This window comes from Gobio gobio, assembly GCF_949357685.1.
Source record: "Gobio gobio genome assembly, chromosome: 6".
Lineage (NCBI taxonomy): Eukaryota > Metazoa > Chordata > Actinopteri > Cypriniformes > Gobionidae > Gobio > Gobio gobio.
Window position 1 is genome coordinate 19,967,914 of NC_137102.1, and position 20,037 is coordinate 19,987,950.

Genomic DNA, 20,037 nt, shown 5'->3' on the forward strand with positions numbered 1-20,037 from the left:
GTCATATTCATCTCAGGGTTCGTACAACCTTTTGAGAATGAAATTCAAACACTATTGTGGAAGAAATAGTCTAATGTTTTTTTTATTTTTTATGTGTAGGCCACTTTTGTGGCAAACAAGCACTTTTATTTAAAAAAGATATGAAATGCCCATTATAACCAGTAGATGGCAGCAGAGGAGCACTTATTGACTTATTAGCCATTTCCACTCCCTAATATATGGACAAAAGTAGGAAGTCACGGTCTCATGAAACACAACTTTTCTTCAAATTGTGACTAAATTACCCAGAAACCAAGTAAAGAGACCCTTTAATAGTCACTGAAGCTGTCGGTCAGTTCAGTGTGACACTATAAAAGAACAATGGTAACCTATATTTAAAGGGTAACTAAACCCTAAACCAACTTTTTTTAGTTAATGATCTGTAATACTGGGGCTTTATTAATGCTGTTCATTGATTCGAGTAAATGTTTTGACATTTGAGTATAAAGTGTTTAAATTCTATAAAATATGGTGTAAAACCGCCAAAGTGCTGCCCTCTTAAGGTTGAACGGTGGCTACTGCAGTTGAATTTTCCTATTGGACGTTGTGGTACATCGTGACTAGGATGGTACCTCCAACGGCTCACTATCCGTGCCCCTGGCACGAGCTCAACACGCCCTCAGAAATGTTTCCCCCAATCACATGATGAGAACGGCTTCACTACAGTATGAGCTGTCATATTACATGAAGTAGAAACATTATGAATGAAACTGACTTGACACTTGCTTTAACATTGTATTGAAGAAAATACGGTTAAATAATGCAGTTGTCAGTACACGTCAGGCTTTTCTTGCGATATTATTGCCGCCTGTCATGTGTACAGATCATTTTCATACATGAGACGCGCTTTCAAACCCTGACACGCAAGTGGTTGCCGCGGACGCAGATAGATTAGGTCAGTTCTCTTGCGCTGCTGCTTCACTAGCATCGTCGGCATCGGGAGTTAACGCAGTTTGAGCCAGCGGCTCGCATTGATAAGGCTCCGGGTTTGTGTCTACAGACAATCCACCCTCCTCCACTTCAGGTGAAGGTAGGAGAATGACCGCTCTGTTGCAAAGCTGGCGTCACTCCAGTCATTCTCCATCTTTGCGACTCGCGAGTCTGACAGCTGTCAATCAATCTGTCACTGCGGGTCTCGGGTGCACGCCCTCCGCTCAGCCCCGCCCCCGGTTCATCCTCTCTGTCTCCGCTGGGCTCTGCCCACTTTTCCAACATTTTTCAAAATTTGCCAGTGGGTGGAGTTAAGCTCTGAGCAGGGGTTTAGTTACCCTTTAATAAGAGTAGAATATTTTAATTTTCCCTATACTTTTTTGCACATTACTGTTATTAAGTTAATTTTATCTGCATATCAATTCATAAACCTTTTATATGTATATTGTAAATTGCAAAAGATATAATGCCCATTTATACTGTGGAATAGCCGGGGTTTATTACATGCTGAAAGTTTTGGACCCCAGGTATGTGCTACTAAGCCGCAAGTAAACAAAATAAAGTTAACTCGTTTTTAACACATTTCGTTGTCATCTGCAGATGGATTTTAAGTAGGAGGGGGAAAAAAACGATTTAAATCGTAAAAAAATAAAATAACATTTAGGCCGTATTGCCCAGCCCTAGCGCGACACTGTTTGAGAGCGGTCCCTTTTCACTGTTGCACTGTAGCAAGGGCACAGCCTATGGCTGAATCCTAAATAGCACTCTATACCCTCAAATAGGGGGCAATTTCAAATAATACCCTCATTTTTAGAGGGGACAGCCATTTATAGTGGTGTACACACAAAGGCTGTCCGTTTTCATTCACTCTTTCAAGTGAACTATATTAGTGGATAACGTAGTGATTGGGGGTTAAGGGGGCGATTTTGGATTCAGCCTATAATAACTGCAGAGAATTCAAACAACGTGGCGCTCTTGAGCGGTTTCTGCGGGAAGCACTGCGAAGAGATTAACAACTCTCAGCACATGGATCATATCAGATACAGACCGGAGTGAGTGCGCTTAATTTTTTTATGGACATATTTCATATACTCTAGTGCTGCAAACATGAACCAGCACCGTGTATACGCACATTTCATCACGTCTTCTTCAAATGAAGTATATATGCAAACAAGGACACTGATACTACAGCCATAAGTCTGATAACGACCGCTATGCTTGGATTATTCTGATACACCAAAGACAATGATATAAGTTAATAGACTGACAATTCAAAGAAGAATGGGCAAAAAAGTAACTGATTTATTCTTTCTGTGTTAAACTGACATGTGTCGTTTGTTCAGAGACTAGAGCTCTTAAAGGGTTAGTTCACCCAAAAATGAAATTTCTTCCATTAATGACTCACCCCAATGTTGTTCCACACCCGTAAGACCTCCGTTCATCCTCGGAACACAGTTTAAGATATTTTAGATTTAGTCCGAGGGCTTTCAGTCCTTTGAATGTAAGTCTAAGCACACTTTGCTGTCCACGTCCAGAAAGGTAATGAAAACATCATCAAAGTAGTCCATATGTGACATCATTTGGTTAGTTAGACTCTTTTGAAGCGTCGACAATACATTTTGGTCCAAAAATAACAAAAACTAAGACTTTATTAAGCATTGTCTTCTCTTCCGGTTTTGTTTGAATCCGCGTTCACGACGCCACAGTGATGCTGCTGACGTGTGACGCTGCTGACGTAAGACGCTGTGACGTGTTATCTGGTGCGACAGAGCTTTGTTTGTAGTCTGAGGGAGACGCACGCTGGAAACAAGCTGTTCTACATTGTTTGTATTGCTATATTTTTTTTAAAATGGTGCGTAAGTGTGCATGTCCCGGATGCCCTAATCGCCAAAAAATAACATGACGACATAAGACTGTGACTGACGTCACTGTGGCGTCGTGAACGCGGATTCAAACAAAACTGGAAGAGAAGACAATGCTTAAAGTCTTAGTTTTTGTTATTTTTGGACCAAAATGTATTGTTGACGCTTCAAAAGAGTCTAACTAACCAAATTATGTCACATATGGACTACTTTGATGATGTTTTCATTACCTTTCTGGACGTGGACAGCAAAGTGTGCATATACTTACATTCAAAGGACTGAAAGCCCTCGGACTAAATGTAAAATATCTTAAACTGTGTTCCGAGGATGAACGGAGGTCTTACGGGTGTGGAACAACATTGGGGTGAGTCATTAATGGAAGAAATTTAATTTGAGTGAACTAACCCTTTAAATGTATTGCAAATATCCTAAGACCTTTTAAATGTTCTTCTGCGTTTCCCCCTTGTTTTGGCAGTTTGTTGTTATATAGGGTTGGATTTGTAAAATGCTTAAGGTGCCCTCAACTCTGTTTTTGTTTTTTTTCTCTCCATGGTCATAAATTCTAATCAATCTACTGCAGTATTTACTCTCTCAATTAGTAGAAAATGTGGTTAACACCTGGTCATGCATAGGGGAAAAATACTGTCATATACCACGAAACCGGTATAATTTAGAAAAATAGTGATATACATTTTTGGTCATACTGCCCAGCACTAGCACTAACCTAAATGTATGAAGATTTTATCTTGTGTGGTGTCACTTTTAGTGTATTGAGCCCAGTGAGGTTGAAGCATTTTTTTCAATGTGTAGCAGACCTAGATAATTAACATACTGCCACAATTGTAGCATTTTTAATAATAATGTGTTTTAAAATGGTCAAAAACTTTTACGTCTCATTCTCATAGCTTGGTTAAAGTCATGTTTGTTTTTGTGTGGTTACATTATTATTATAATTTTTTTTTTCTGTTATTCAATCAATTGTGCAGAAAAAAGACCAGTGTACATTTTTCTTTTAAGAATATTATCTCCTGAACATGTTGCTCTTTTGATGTTGTAGAACTTCTCCAAAAATATATTTGCCATCCTACAATCCGTGAAGGCACGGGAAGAAGGTCGAGCCCCTGAACAGAGACAGACTCAGAACCAAACTCAGGTGGTGAGTACACAACCAAGCTGCTTCAATCTCTGTTTGTGGTTTCTGTTTCCTTTTCACCTTTATGTAAAAAAAATTGTTTTTGATGGAACTTTAAAGAACTTGGTGATACATTTATCCCTGTTTGCTTTAACAGCAGAACGTGGGCGGATGAAGGCCGCAAGTTTTACAAATGTAAAATGTTACAACATCTATCTCCAACATCTATCCAAATTTGCTAAATGGAATAACTGCCGCCACTGTGCCAAAGTATTTTTTCCTACTGTATTTATAAGTTCACAAATTAATGTTACTTCCCTTAAATTGACAACAATAATGTTTAGTAGTTGAAATTTCCAAAGGACTTCAGTTGCATGAAGCTAGTTGAACAAACTCTGAGTTTCAGAGTTGGTTTAGAATTGACAAATCCATATACATTTATAAGCTTTAGATCAGGTTCAACGGGCTCACAAATATATTGTTTCATCATCTAGGATCCAGCAACAAGAAATAAACAGCCAGTCCCAGCTGCCTACAACAGATACGATCAGGAGCGATTCAAAGGAAAAGAAGGTAAGTTGGTTTTCACCAGCTTGAGTTTTGACCCTTTGAAGTACCAAACATGTTGACTAAATGTAATGCAGCAGCAAAAAAAAGCATTTTTAATAGAATATAATATCTGCACAGACATAAAAAAATCCTCTTTATTTCCTTTTAAATTATTGGCTGGGTGACCTGTTAAGCCGGGGCTCAGACTACAGGAGTTTTAGGCTGATTTAGCCCGATTTGCCCCTCCCGACAATCTGAGAAAGTCTTGTCCATGACATTGGTCGGTTCCGATGTTTGGTTGAGATTATCTGGTAATGTGAGGTGTTTACAGATCAAATCTTTAACCTCCCGATCTGCCCCATTTGATATTTAAGATTGTAAATTGGGATGATTACATCAGTTCTTTCATAATAGCCAATGAAATAAGTGAATGAGATCACTTTTGAAATTGCGACCGTGAAACAAGCGGCTGTCCAGGTCCATTGAACAGCGGAGAAGATGGCGGAACGGCGTGTGGAAGTGTTGCAACAACACCACTGCTTTTATAACATGTTTTTGAAAACATGAGACACAATCGTATGGACAAAGAAAAGAGCTGGGGAGAATTGCGTTGGTTTTGAACATACCGGGTGAGTGCAGAAAGCTGCGAGCAAATGTAAACAACCTGTTGAGACATCAATGATGATCTGCTACATACATGTTTACATCCGCTTCCCCACCATGAGATCACAGGTGCTTCTCCTAACATGTTAATCTTAATCTTGTAGTGTGTGATGTGCCACAATTTTCAAATCTTGTTGTATGTGCATGTTTGAGATTTTGAGAGAGAACAAATCTGTAAAGATTCTCTGTGCGTGATGTAACCATATTTCATAATCGGTTAGGATTTAAAAACTCCTGTAGTCTGAGCCCGGCTTTAGAGAACTTTTGGGGTTTGTGACCCACAGTTTGCTAAATTTGTGAAGAGGTTCTTAAGTGGATCATTATCTATTTATGATGATTATGATAAAGCCCCTGAAAATGGAATTGAGGCTTACTGGAAATTATGAAATTTGTTGTTGGTTGATTTTTTTTTTTTTTACAGAAACGGAGGGTTTCAAAATTGACACTATGGGAACCTATCACGGTATGACGCTGAAGTCAGTGACGGTAAGTTCATATGTTATGCATCATATTTGTTTTTTTATCCCAATGCTGATGAGTTTTGGGTTTCTAGCCTTTATTTTAAAGGGGTGGTAAACCACGATTTCACTATTCTAACTTTAGCTAACGTGTAATGTTGCTGCTTGAGCATAAACAACATCTGCAAAGTTACAACGTTCAAAGTTTAAAGCAAAGGGAGATATTTGCTTTTAAAGAAATCAGTTTCTAAGGACTACAGCAAACGACCGCTAGGGACTACTACACATTCACCCAGGTTTTGCTGACATCACCAGGCCCAATATTTACATAAACCCCTCCTCCGGGGAATATGAAATAAGGGGGGGGGGGGGGTGAGGCCATTTTGTATCGCGGCGCTGTTGTGGTATAGTAGGCTGGAGTGTTGTTGCCGCGATGCCAAGGAAACGCTGTTATTTTCATCCGGATTGCAGGTCTGGTGTACTTGCTCTGTTCAGCCTTCATAGGGACGGGGGTGCGTTGCAGAGCGTTTAAAATAAAACATGTTATATGCACGTGTGTTTGAGTCAGCGGGGAATCAGGCACGCGCAGGGCTCCCTGCAGCACATCCACGGAGGAGAACATCCACCGTCTTCGCGATTTCAATGCCAGATTTGCACAACGTCAGCTGCGTGAAAAAAACACTGCCGGTGCGTGGATGCATGACGCGCGCGCTGCACATTTCACGGAGGACAACACAAACTTCCACAAACTTCGCGAGTTCAATACAGGATATGCACAACGGCTTGTCCTGAAAGCTGGATTTACAAACAGAAGCTGTTCACGGGCCACAACCTGTAAGTCTGATTTATTTTTCATCGATGTGTTTTCCTGTAATAGGTTGTAGCAAGGAAGTAAACAGATGACAACACTGTTCTGCAAACCAGTCTGTTAAATGCTCATTCATACTTAACGTTATCCGACGAACACCTATCGTTACAAACACTAACGTTAAAATCTCAACAGCGAACCTGGCATTAGTGTAAATGATTCTTTGATTAGAGCTTTTATGTATTGTTTATCTACAGGCATGCTAAACATGGTTCTGTGTGTGATTTGGCTAACTTACTAGTTTAAGCCAGTGCTTAGTGTTTGTTTTGGGTTAGTTCTTGTGACAGATATTTGGCTATAATCGTTCTAAAAATACAAAAGTTAAAGTGCCATTCAGTAGCGATCATTATAGATCCGCAGTCTTTACTCTTGAGGACTGAACAGGTTCTGCTCGATCATCTTCACTCAAATGTTCTGGGTCTGATTCGGGCTCAGATTGGTATGGTTTTATTGACGCCGTTGTTTCTAACACTGACCAAAGCACAGCCTCCGATAAAGGTAAGGGGCGTGACGTTTCCAACATACGTGCACTAGGCGTTTAGCGAATCACAACACACTGGGAAATATAAAAACCCCAAGACAAAATAACTGATACAAAAGCTGTTATGTAGTAGAAGCAATAACCTTATGGGAAGTGCTGGGTCATATGCTATAGCTGTCCTGTGCACAAGAAAACCTGTGTTCGCGCCTCAGCTCAAGGTTCAGGGTTATTCGTTCATCAATGACTAGTTGACGTCGACTCAACTTTTATCACAAATGTCCACTTTTAAAAATCTGAAGTCGTTCAACCCCTACTAACCAAAAGGTTACTGTCTGTTGCGTGATCAGTGCTACTAGGGTTGCGTTAGGGCTGCTCGATTATGGAAAAAATCATAATCACGATTATTTTGGTCAATATTGAAATCACGATTATGTAACACGATTATTTCACATGACTTTGGGAATGTGTTGTATTTATTAAAAATACACCTTTCAACAATTCAATTGAAATTGTAACATTTGTTGTACTTTTTGAACTATTAAAATAAATAATATAACATATATTCAAATCAAAGTATAAAAGTATTCACGTAAAAATGATAACCACAAATAAATAAGATCAACAATATGGTTCGGCTATGCTTTTCATGTACGTCTAACATTAGTTTTCAGGTACAGAAATGTATCAAATGTAAAATAACATTGCATATTTGAGTGCATAAATTAAAGATTAATCCTATTAAACTTACAAAAGCTATTCAATCAAGAGCGGTGAGTGATGTCCTTGTCTTTTGTTGTTTGACATTAAACAGACAGCAGTAAAGGCTACTGCCCCTTTAAGACCTCGCGTCTTCTTTATCGACTGTATAAAGTTCACTTAAGGCATATACAGACTATGTCTGCTAAGATACTCATCAAGATGGACATGTTGACATACGTTTTGTGTGAGTTTGTCCGTTTAAGAGCAAGACTTGAAAGAGAACTCAATATTTGCGCGCTGAGAGACGTGTGCGCGCTCTCGGATGACACAGAGACACATTTTCTCACAGCGCGCGCGGCTTCTCATTCTAAACCTAAACCCTAAAGCACTAAACCCGCGTGATGACGGTGAAAACGACTGGTCATATTCGAAAATATGGCAGCACTCGCAATCTCGCATGCATTGAACAAAGTTTACAAAGAGAGAATTATTTGAAAAATATGAAGGAAAAAAAGGACGTTTACACGGCAACCCTGCTCTCGTCAGTTTTTGTTTCTTTATTAGATTGTCATAGGTCACCGTTTAATTTTCAAGTGGTTAAACAAATTTGTGGTGTTGCCTTGCGTTGCAGCCACTACCATGTAGAAAATCTTAGCATGTTTCTGCTCGTCGTCTGATTCCTCGAAGCCAAACTGTTCCCAGACAACGGAGTTAGTTTTGCCTTTTTTGCTCACCAAACGCTGCTGTAACTGCCCTCCTTCTGCCATCTTTACTCGCGCCGAGTTTTTAAATTCCAGCGGATGATATGCACACGAGACTCACGACCTGAGATAGATTTGTGGGTTCGAGAGGGGCGGATGTGCGCGTGCGCGTTTCATTCAGAACGCAAGGCAAAATAATCGTTTTTTCTCGATTGTACTATTTTGGTGATCGTTGGGAGGCAAAATCGAAATCGAAATCGAAATTCGATTAATTGCACAGCCCTAGGTTGCGTGGTATTCCGGTACTGTTAAAATAAAATATATAGCAGTATTTCAAATGGTACAATATTATGATTTTGCTCATTACAATACTGCTGTTCCGAAGTTCACTGCTTATTGGCAGTGTGCTACCCAAACTAACGTGAAACTGACAAATTTGACAACACAGATGAGCAAAATGAATAAATTAGTTAAAGCTCACTCAACACACCCAAAACAAATTAATAAAGAGGGCAGTAGAAGTGAACACTAACTCTAATTATAAGCCAGAGTACGATTTAAACCCGACCATTTTTTAATACGTTGGCCGTTATAACTGGCGTTCTCGACTACAATTCCGAGTTGTTTGAACTATAGAAATCTGTTAAGAATTATCTTAAAGGGATTCTAAATTCTCTGACCGACATCACGATGGAGTGCCGCCCAAAACACAAAAAGCAATGGACTCTCAGTCTGTTAACAAAAAATGCACTTGAATAAACAGCTGGGAGAAAACTGCAACGGATGATTGTGTTTTAGGTAGTGCTGGGAATCGATAAAAAATTTACTAATTAATCAAAAAAAAATTCTGTTATCACGATTAATAAGTTTTTATTGTTTTGATATTGTAATAATTTGTTACTCTCCAAATTAATGTAGAAACAATTTATTGACAGCATATTTTAAATACTTATTGTATTGTCATGTTTTTATGAATGAAGGCCAGTATCAAGGATGTCTTTATGAAGCATTAATGACATATTACATTACAGTATAACTGAAAGCTACCAATTTCAAAATTTATTAGGCTTTAAAAAACAACTTTTAATTTAAGTGAACTTAAAACAATCTTTACATAACCCCATTATAATGTTATTTTTACCAGTGCCTTCCCTGTTAGACATGTACAGAAATGTAATAGTTATCAAACACCTTTCTTAACTGCATAAATAATAAATTAAATATAGAGTAATCATCATTAAAGCTAAAATTTTCATTAAAGCTAGAATTCTCTGTTCCTGTTATTTGATGAACATTAATGACAGGCATCATCAGTGCTGCTGTCACTTTAAGAACAGCCGCTGCCGAACATGACGCAGATCTCACGTGCTGTCCCGGCAATCTCATTTCCTCACAACTCTTTAAGTTAATTTAAGACGTTATTTAACTCATTAAAGACTCCCCCACAGAGAATTTTGAGTATTCTCATATTAGTTGTTATTGTTTGTTCATGAGCAAAAGAGAACTCGATGTGAGCAGGAGACTGACGCGAGTCTGTCTGTGCGTCGAGTGTGTGTGTGTGTGTGTGTGTGTCAGAGTGTCCCTCGATTAGCTGACATGAGACGCAGCCACACAGACAGGACATTGACATACAGCGCATTCTCTTGTGTCTTGTCGCGCTTAGAAGCATTTACATGTATAAGAGCGTGATCATATAATGTAACGCTCGGCAAAAATTGATATAAAATTATCATGGCCGGAAAAATTATAGGGCTCATTTTTTATTTTCGTGCAATTAATTGATTTATTGACTATAGCAACAGGCCTACGTGTTAGTCTGTGAAAATACTGTCAGGCAGGCTACACAAATATTGATCTTGACATTGTTAGCCTCTTGTCTTACACTGAATTTAACTTAAAATATTTAATTTTGTACAAGAAAACAGCCCTTATTAATGAGAACCATTAGGCTTGTATAGGCTACTAGTAATTGTCTCATGAGATCGTGCTCATTATCACAACTGTTGCTCCCGCACTTTAATGAACGTCGAACTTCTAAAGGGCCCCAAAAGAACTCCGACTCCAGAGGGTTAAAGAACAATATGCAAAATCAAAATTGATCAGCTCCGTAATGGATTGTGAAAAGTGTGTGTAGCCTATTGGTTTTGTGAGTAAAATAACAAAATTATAGTTTTTAAGTAGAAAATATTTATGTTAATATATATTATATTATATTATATTATATTATATTATATTATATTATATTATATTATATTATATTATATTATATTAATTATATTATATTATATTATATTATATTATATTATATTATATTATATTATATTATATTATATTATATTATATTATATTATATTATATTATATTATATTATATTATATTATATTATATTATAAAATAATAATATATATATATATATATATATATATAAATGTGCATATGTGGAAGAAAGCTACGTTCAACCCCCCACCCCCACGTGTAGGAACTATTGGAAAGCCTGCGGACGAGTCATTTGGGTTATTAAAATAACAATTATAATTTTTAAGTAGAAAATAAAATTGATGTAAAGAGATGCAGTAAATTAAAAATGTAAGTGGAAGAAAGCTACGTTTTCCCCCTCACGTGCAACCTTTAGGGCGGATGAGTAGTTGGGTTTTTTAAAATAGCCTAACGAAATTATAGTTTTAAATAGAAAATAATATTTATATAAAGAGATATAGTAAAATATAGAAACGCTTTTAATTCTTCAAGCCTTCTCGGGTATTTTCATAATAATAAAGTGCTGATTGGCATATATTTTATCACTATAGAATACTATAAAATAATGCATTGTCTGCCTCATTCTATGATAAGAAGCCATATCAGCTCACAAACACTCGACTGACTATATGAAGTGAGTTAAAACGGATTATTAAACGTATTTTGTTGGACAACATGTTCATGAATGCTTCGTTTTACTAGTTGAAGATATTTGACGCGTTTTTTAAACTCCCGTTATAAGTGACTCAAACTCGCAGTGCTTTCAGACGGAGCAGCGTTTATATTTAACTGATCACAGACCCGCTCTTCACTGACATGCTGCACAGTTATATTTTGTTCTCCATTCTCTTTCTTTAATGTGAAATGCTGTTGAAATTTCTAAGATCGAAACGCGTTCTTTCCCTGGCTCTGTTGTCTACCTCTAGCTCCTGCTACTCCTCTTCCAACTCCATTGTGACTGATCACGCAAACCGCGCGTTTTCATATTGAGCCATTCTGGGAAATGCATGGAGTTGTCTTAATTTATTTAGAGAGGGAATAAACTCGTGAAAACGAGAAGTATCGTAATGTAATCCATTGATTTAAAAAATGTAACTGTATTCTAAATACCAACTATTTAAATTTGTTAGTTACTCATAATTTGTATTCTGAATGCATAATAGCGGTACATGTATTCCGTTACTCCCCAACACTGCCAAAAGGTGACCTGATTTTCTTCATTATAGCTGTAATATCTTACAAGACTTTTTTTTCTGCTTATTTACAATCCTATAAGATTGATCCTAAAAACTAGCGGTTAAACAGACCTTGCCCCACGGTTCGTCACGCGCGATTTGCGGATCAATTGTAAGTTAAACCACAATAGAGTTAAAGGTTTTGTCTCGCTAGTTTACACATTAAATAGATTTTAAAACCATTCCAGCGCTAGAAGAGGCAAAAGAGAATTTAATTCCGCATCTGTGCTCACAGCCGCATACACCGAGGTGAGCACGCAGAGGTGAATTGATTCATCTTTCGCGTCCCCATGCACTGGGATGGACACACACACAAATTGTGTCAGTCTTGGCAAGTATTCTCATAAACGCATTTGGTTATGTCTTAAAGGTGCACTGTGTAATATTTAGGAGGATCTATTGACTGAAATGCAATATAATATACATAACTAATGTTTTCAATGATGTGTAAAGACCTTACATTAGGGATGCACGATATTATCGGCACGACATTGGAATCGGCCGATAAACGCTTAAAATATAAAAATCGGCATCGGCCGATATGAAAAAATTATGCCGATATGCCTTGCCGATATGATAACGTGTTGATATGCGCCTACAATAACTCACGTGTGCAATGACTTCTATATCGATAAGATCACGTCAGCCGTGTGGTCATTCTTCAAGTGAAAACAAGCAAGTGCATTGCATGTATGGTGATTTATATTGACAGTTTTTAAATGCTGCCTTGAATTTGTGAATCAACGCAGGATTGCCAGGTTTTCACAACAAAACTAGCCCAAAACAAGCACAATCGCGTCTCCCCACTCTATAGCGCACACAGCCTCTGCGGCAGCTGAAGCTCCTCCAGGTCCTAGTGCCCGACTGGTAAAATGTTATATATAGCCTATTTAGAGGGGGCGATGTTACAGTAATAGTGAATGAAAAGTAGAATACACAAATAAATAGAAGTTACTTCTTTATCTGAATAAATAAATCATTAATGAAGTCAAAGCACAAGCATGGCACTTGTAAATTAAATACTTTTACATACAGTTTATTAATCTGTAATAAAATTTTATGAAATTTATGATGAAAAATAATCCAAGGAGCTCTAAAATAATTGTAAATTTTTTTATCTGAAGCTAAATACAGCATCAACTGATCCCATGCCACCCCCACTTCATTTGCACAAACATTAAATCCAAAAATAAAATATTTAGATTACAACTGCATCTGTCTGGGTTGAAAAATTACTGACTTTATTATTGTTATTTTCAGCGCTTTTAATATACTCATTTTAATATACTTATAAAAAGTTATTTATTAACATTTATTTATCTTTAACAAGTATCCTTTTAGTAAGGAGACCTCAGAAATCTGAAACCAGAATGAAAAAAAAAAAAGTTTTGCTCAAAATGGTGGTTTCCAAACAAAGGGAAAAAATAAACATATATCGGTATCGATATCGGCATCGGCCAAAATTAGTTTAAAAATATCGGCAAAAATCCAATATCGTGCATCCCTACCTTACATAATGAACCATTGTGTTTTTATTACCTTTGGAATGAGCTGTTTCTGTCTACATACACCGCTGTTCCCCTTACCGTGAAGTCGCCATTTTGTGCCGCCATGTTTCTACAGTAGCCCTAAATGGACAAACTGATCTACAGAGCGCTAGCTACTCTCTGCGGTCTCAGGCGACGACATATTCGTCCTGTTTCAGCCACTGTAGCTTCTCTATGTGCTTCAAAAGAATGCATATTTTTATACACATTTAATCAGTCAAATTTTTTTAAATAACCCATCATTTTTATTGCATAATGAAAAAATAATCAAAAAACACAGGTAAAGTTGTCCAGACCCGTCATGTGCTGGTTAAAAAACATAAAAAAAACCCCACCAAAAAGCATTTACCCTATAATTTAGCAGGGATTGTGTTTGTTGCTCTGTAGGTGTTGCCAGTACTGGATCAGCTCATTGGGGTGAAACCCATGGGAAGTGACCAGGTTGCTGTACTTACAGCTGGAGTAGGACACTCGCCAGTGATTAAATAGCAGTTCGTTTGGCGGTGGCTCTGGCTCTATCTTTAGTTTAGCTAGACAAATACCCACATAAACATCTTCTAAATGTATCCTGGGAATGCTCATAGACGCCACGTATATCCTCTGAGCCATGTCACCTGAGAAAACGTACCCAGTTCCTGAACAAAATGTGGGGTATCGCCTACCGGGGTACTCTTCTGGGGACATATACCATTTGCTCTCTTTGTTTCGAATTGGAGAGAAGTCCTCCATGAGAAGTCCTGTGAAATATTTTTGTGTTAGTTGCCCCTTTGGCTTGAGGATTTTGTTTATGAGATATTCGGTGTTGACAAACATGTCACGATCTGTCTTCATGACATATGTGGCCTCTGGACAATACTTTGTGATCCAGTACATCCCCATCAGCGTCTTGAGGGTAAGGTTGTTGTAAGTGTCCATGTAATCTTGCTGGATGATGTCATGATGCTGTCGACTTTCATCCTCTATTTTCTTTCTTTGGGTGTCGTTATTTACACCTAATAAGAACAAACGGATGAAACCCAAGTCCCCTGCCATACCTTCATTGCCCCACGTTTTCCTGATGGCATCCCTGGCGTCTGATCTCTTGGGCTCAACTGCAATCAAAAGCACTAAGAAAGGAGCTTTCAGCAGACATGCATTTGGCTCATTAAGGATGTACTTGTAAGGCTCAAATTTAAGTGTCCTTGCCGCATTCATCACCTCACTCGAACTGATGTTCAAAACTTCCAAAACTGAGATTACATTTTCATTTGATATTAGAGGTGTAGAGTTCACTTCTTCTAGCTCTCTCAGCCCGTTTGGATGTATCGTGGAGTTGAAGGTTTTCATGGTTTGGAGCCACTGAGTAGCAAACATATCCTGGGTGATTTGACAGGGCCACTGCGGGCCCTGAGTAAGAAGGCTTCCCACAAACACAAGCAGAATGAGGAAAAGGGCAACCCTGCAGTATCTGTTCTTCAGATTCCATCGCATGATCTCTTTGGGTTCTTTGGATTTGTCAAGCCTCTTTACAAGTCTAAATATGCGGAAACCTACAAAAAGAAAGGGGATTTACAGTATATTTATTTAATGTTACTACAGAAAATTTGCAATATATATTTTACAAATGTATAATATGGGTTTAAACATGGCATATTTTTAAACCGAGCTCAGTGCACCATACTCTCGGAATCATGAAATCCATGATTTCATAAAAATTTTATTTGCTGTGTAACATGAAATGTTATGGAATTTGGCAAGCTTTGGATGAATGGATCAAATTGGTCTATACACTTAATCAAATCGTGATCTGTACTAGCGTATGTGCATATTAAACCACAAAAAGACTATTTAAATATGAAGTCTGTCTGAATGCATATTTGTAATCATACAGACGGCACATTCTTGTTTAATCTACAACCAGATCACGTTGAAAAAATTGTCTTCATTTAAAGTGAATTTGTTTTGTATCGTGTTTTTGCTTTGCTATAATACTATATTATAATACACATAATTGTTATAAAATTAAAGTTTGCAGGCATAGTGCACCAATTAAAACCTTGTTCTCATACGCTAGAAAGATATGTTATCTTTACAAAACACAAAAAAGAACTGATAATATATGTATTAGTGTTTATTTGGTTAAAGTTTAAGTTGTACAAAACTTTGCACATTAAACAAAACAGATCACACAAACCGTTTTAAATTTGAGGCCACATATATTTATATATTTATAGAAATAAAAATACTGATACTATCTGCAAATGACAACTACATACTTGAAATTGGCATATGACATGTTAAAAATGTAAATGAGTTGTCCTCATATAACTTCACATACCATCCACATAACTTATGACAGTAAAAAATGTTGGCATCAGCATGTATTCTTGTAATCTTTTTTCATCGAACCATCAGTGAAGATTCAAAAGGGACTTTGCTGTAAAAATATCATTTTATTTGCAAAGGTACATTTTAATTGTATCACTTAATTGTCCACATAAACTATTGGTGCTTGGTCCCTCCTGACCTTCATGGCTATATAAAAAATATTCCCGTTAAATTTCAAGCAAATCTAACTGCATTTGTCACATGGACCATTTTTATGACACTTTAATTTAATTTAAAACAACTAACTTTTTTTGTCGTTTAGAGCAACCAATTAGCCTGCTGTATCACACTAATTTAAAGATAGTAAAAACGCATGCATATCAAATGCTCAGACTAAATGTTATTTTACTTATTTGATAAATTAGAAAAATGATTTGAGAATGAATTGTATGAAAAAATTATTTGAACTTCATAAATAAAATTTTGTTAGAAAGACAAAGTTACTGTGGAACTTAATGCTATTTTGGTAAAAATATTTCCCAAATGTGCTTGGTGACCAACATTCTTAAAAGTAAATTACAACTTAAATTTTTGGTTGCACAATCCCTTTAACACCAAATGTAAATACGGCCACAGGTGGCTGGAGTGTTTAATTTTTTAGATCATAATTAGCTTTTATTGCCAAGTACAGTGGGTTCACATGTACAATACATTTGTCTAGTATACTTGGGAATTTGTCTAGATCTAGTGTACACTAGACTAGAGCCTTTCTGTTGTCACTAGCTAATTGTGAATACACACATCAGAGACTGAATGCTTTTTCATGTTTAGCCAGAAATAAAAGTGACTTCTTGTTGGCATCCAGATAAAAACACAGACACACCAAACACAGCGTCTTAGTTTGACTTACTTCATTTATGCCAGGATTGCTGGAAAGAATGAATTGCATCAGCACACCGTTGGATAGACTGAGCGTCAGAGGATATTTGGTTTGATGGTTGAGATAAATGTTCTTTGCCTGCTCCAGCACTCCCACACCTTTTTATAGCTTCTGCCATTCCAATCTCTTCCTCCTCCTATGGTTTGCCTCTCCTTTGCTTCTCATCTCTTCAATTTGCAGCTTGTCTTCCTGTAGATTTCACAATGTGTGATTTTTAGGAGGTCAGCGATTGATCGTTGGTTTAGGTGTTTCCCTCATTCATAATTTAAATTTCTGAAACCAATAACTGCCTCTCTCGACAAACGCTGACTGAGACATGATGGAATGCAGAGCGAATGAAGCCACTTTAGGATTTTCTCATGTTGCTAGGTAAGGCGTCCACCCCCTATTCCTCACAGAATTTAATACCTCTTGCCGGTACAGCGATGATGCTGTGTGCGGCATTCTTCTGTTGGGCTGTGCTGCTCTGCTGTTTCGATCATTAGGAGAAAATAAGCTGGGGGAAGGGAGGTGAAAATGTGCAAACGCATGGCTCTGCCGGCATCCGCACACACACACACACACAGACACACAGACACACAGACAGACACACAGACACCTATTTCTACATGTGACTCATGTGAGCACCCACCCTTCAGGTTATGTATGACTGCTGGTACTTATAAACTGGTTTATATTGCAACATTTTATTCCTTTGTCTCAGCTATTGCTTTACCAGTTTTGCTTTACCTTCAACCATCTCTTCATAGAATCAATCATATTTTTCTTTTAATCACCAGATTTCACGCTTTACACTGCTTTTTAAGATGATGCATCAATTTATGATTGCAAGCATGAAACCTAAGAAACATCAGTCAGTCAATTAAAGGGTTAGTTCACCCAAAAATGAAAATTCTGTCATTAATTACTTACCCTCATGTCGTTCGACACCCGTCAGACCTCCGTTCATCTTCGGAACACAAATTAAGATATTTTAGTTGAAATCTGATCCCTCTGAAAGTCCTCCATTGGCTCAATGGTACTCTACACTCTCTGCGGTTTCATTCCTACCTAAAGGCCCTTGACATCCAAATCAGCTAAATAAGTCAGTGCTGTAAAATGCCGTCTACTGTTTCTAAACTGTGGGACATGCTTGATATTAAACATTAGCCACGTTTACATGCGCACCTTTTTTTTTTTTTTTTTTTTTTTTGTCATTCCGATTGAAAGATTCAGTGGACTGTTTACATGAGACGTTATCTAAACTGATTTGTTGTTTACATGTGCTGATGCTTTCAATCGGAATCATTTTGTGACATGCGCACGTCTGCTGCATCAGATTTGTATCGTTTCCAGTTAGTAACACCGACGTTCGTGGATCAATAGTTCTGTGTTGGTAATTTTTATATTTATTTATTTTTCTGTTGGCGGACATGCAGTAGTTTAACCTTATTTATGTCCTATGCAATGGCTATTTCAACAGCTGTGAATGATGAAAGTGGCGGACTCAAAATTAATTCAATTAATTTATTTTGAAAAACACATTTAACAACAAAATGCCCCCAAATTATTAATAAAAACAGGATATATACGATGAAAGCATTCAAGACATTACTAGTAGATAAATACTAAACGCATAGATATTTCAGATGATTAAGGAAAGATACCATAATCAGAGGTATAAATATTATGTTTGTGTATATATAACTTTACATATAACTTTTTTATATATATAAAGAACTTATGAGAAACCGAGAGAAATGTCAACATGTCCTCTCCAGCAGCTTGAATGTTCCCCGTTGCCATGGCAACCCTCAACGGCCACCAGGACTTATATCGTTTTATAAAAGCTTTTTATTATTTGTTGTAAAGTATAAGAATCATCTCAGAAAAATAAATTCTTCTCTCAGGCGCAGTTGAAGCCTAGGACAAACAGTGTCAAGATGAGATGGTGTAGCCAGGCAATGTCTGTGCCATTATTACAACATTATGTTCATAACTTGTTACGAAATTAAGTTTAACACCTCAGAAAAATTAACTTTCCTCTCGTCAACATTAGCCTGGTGTGAGCGCGGTGCACACTCTTCAGTGGTGGAGGCGTGCGCCATATATCACGTCACAGAAAGATGCGTTAGCTCTTAAAGTGACAGCAGCCTAATAAATCTGCTGACGAAAAAGTGTCTTTAGTTGCTTGCTTGTGTTGAGTTAGGCAGACAATTCCACCAGGGAACAATCAAAGGTCTGTGAAAGTGATTTTGAGCCACAGTAGACATTTGTTTGAGGTCAAATGAGGCAAGCAGAGTATGGAAGTGTGGAAGTCAGCCTGAGGTTTTTCTTTATTTATAAAGCACTATTTTATCAACGGAGTGTTGACCAAAGTGCTGTAAAGTAGTAACATTTTCGAAACACAGACAGGGCACCAAAAAAACACTACTGACAAAACCAATGCATCAACACACCGCATTCTCAAAAGCTAGATAAAGAAAATGCTCCTTCAAACGTCTTTTAAAAATGTTTAGAGTTAGGACGAATCTGATGTGAGGCTGTAGACCAGGGGTTCCCAAACGTGCGTGTGCGTGTGCGCGTGTGGCGCGTGCGCAACACGCATGTCACTCTCCACATTTAGACGTGCTCTGTGTTTTGTTTTAAGTACTTTTAAAGCTGAAAAGCCAGACTCGCACAAATAAGTGGTTGCAAAAGGAAGAAGGCATTTCAGAGCACTCTCAGCTAGGATGGGGAAGTCTTTTCTTACATGCATCCAGTAGTTAGAGAGGGAAAGAGACTCAAACTTAATTTTTAAGTCCCAGGAAGAAGTCATCTCAATCAGCTCCTCCTGTGATTTTAAGTCCAGACAAGAGCCTACATCAGGGGCAAATGGGTTTCTTACCCAGTTTAGTTGGGTGCTGTCAAGGTCAGGGAAATATTCTCTGAAATATCCCTGGAGGTGCTCCAGGTGGGATTGTATCAGCGGAGAAATGGTGTCCAACTCACCCCCAGATGACAGCAGCTCTTGGTGTAATAGTGGGAACATTTCTGTAATTCCCTCCTTGAGCTTGCTTGACCACAGCGTAATCTTCAGAGAAAAAGCACACACTTTGTCTTGTATATGGACTATGTATGTGTCACGCCCTTGCATGCTTTGGTTAAGCACATTCAGATGACAAAAAATTAGGGATGCACCGAAATGAAAATTCTTGGCCGAAACCGAAAACCGAAAAAGAGGAAACCAAGGCCGAAAACCGAAACACTGAAAGAAATTATGCCAATTATTAGTACCATTGCATTTATGGCTATGACTGTGTACTAACTTTACTAAAATCAAGGCATTGCAATTGCATAAATTAATATTAAAGTTTCAAAGAATAAATCAATTACAAGTTATGCCAATATT

General features: G+C 37.6%; 2 protein-coding genes across 2 annotated transcripts in view; one reads left to right on the forward strand and one right to left on the reverse strand.

Annotated features, from left to right (window-relative positions):
- The window catches only part of cdc73 (cell division cycle 73, Paf1/RNA polymerase II complex component, homolog), a 74,396-nt gene that overhangs the window by 35,461 nt on the left and 18,898 nt on the right, over positions 1-20,037 (forward strand). Inside the window, exons 8-10 of the mRNA XM_079818571.1 lie at positions 3,889-3,987; positions 4,458-4,536; positions 5,597-5,661. Of these exons, the coding sequence (XP_079674697.1) occupies positions 3,889-3,987; positions 4,458-4,536; positions 5,597-5,661 (243 nt within the window). The remainder of the gene's footprint in view (positions 1-3,888; positions 3,988-4,457; positions 4,537-5,596; positions 5,662-20,037) is intronic.
- LOC307127742 (beta-1,3-galactosyltransferase 2) lies at positions 13,650-17,232 on the reverse strand. Its single transcript, XM_079819163.1, has 2 exons — positions 16,638-17,232; positions 13,650-14,949 (listed from the first exon to the last, which is right to left on the reverse strand). Exon 2 carries the CDS (start codon positions 14,888-14,890, stop codon positions 13,778-13,780), a length of 1,113 nt encoding a protein of 370 aa, XP_079675289.1. The 5' UTR covers positions 14,891-14,949; positions 16,638-17,232; the 3' UTR covers positions 13,650-13,777.

Excerpts from the sequence above, each read along its gene's own strand:
- LOC307127742 (XM_079819163.1), bottom strand. The coding sequence starts at position 14,890 with ATGCGATGGAATCTGAAGAACAGATACTGCAGGGTTGCCCTTTTCCTC.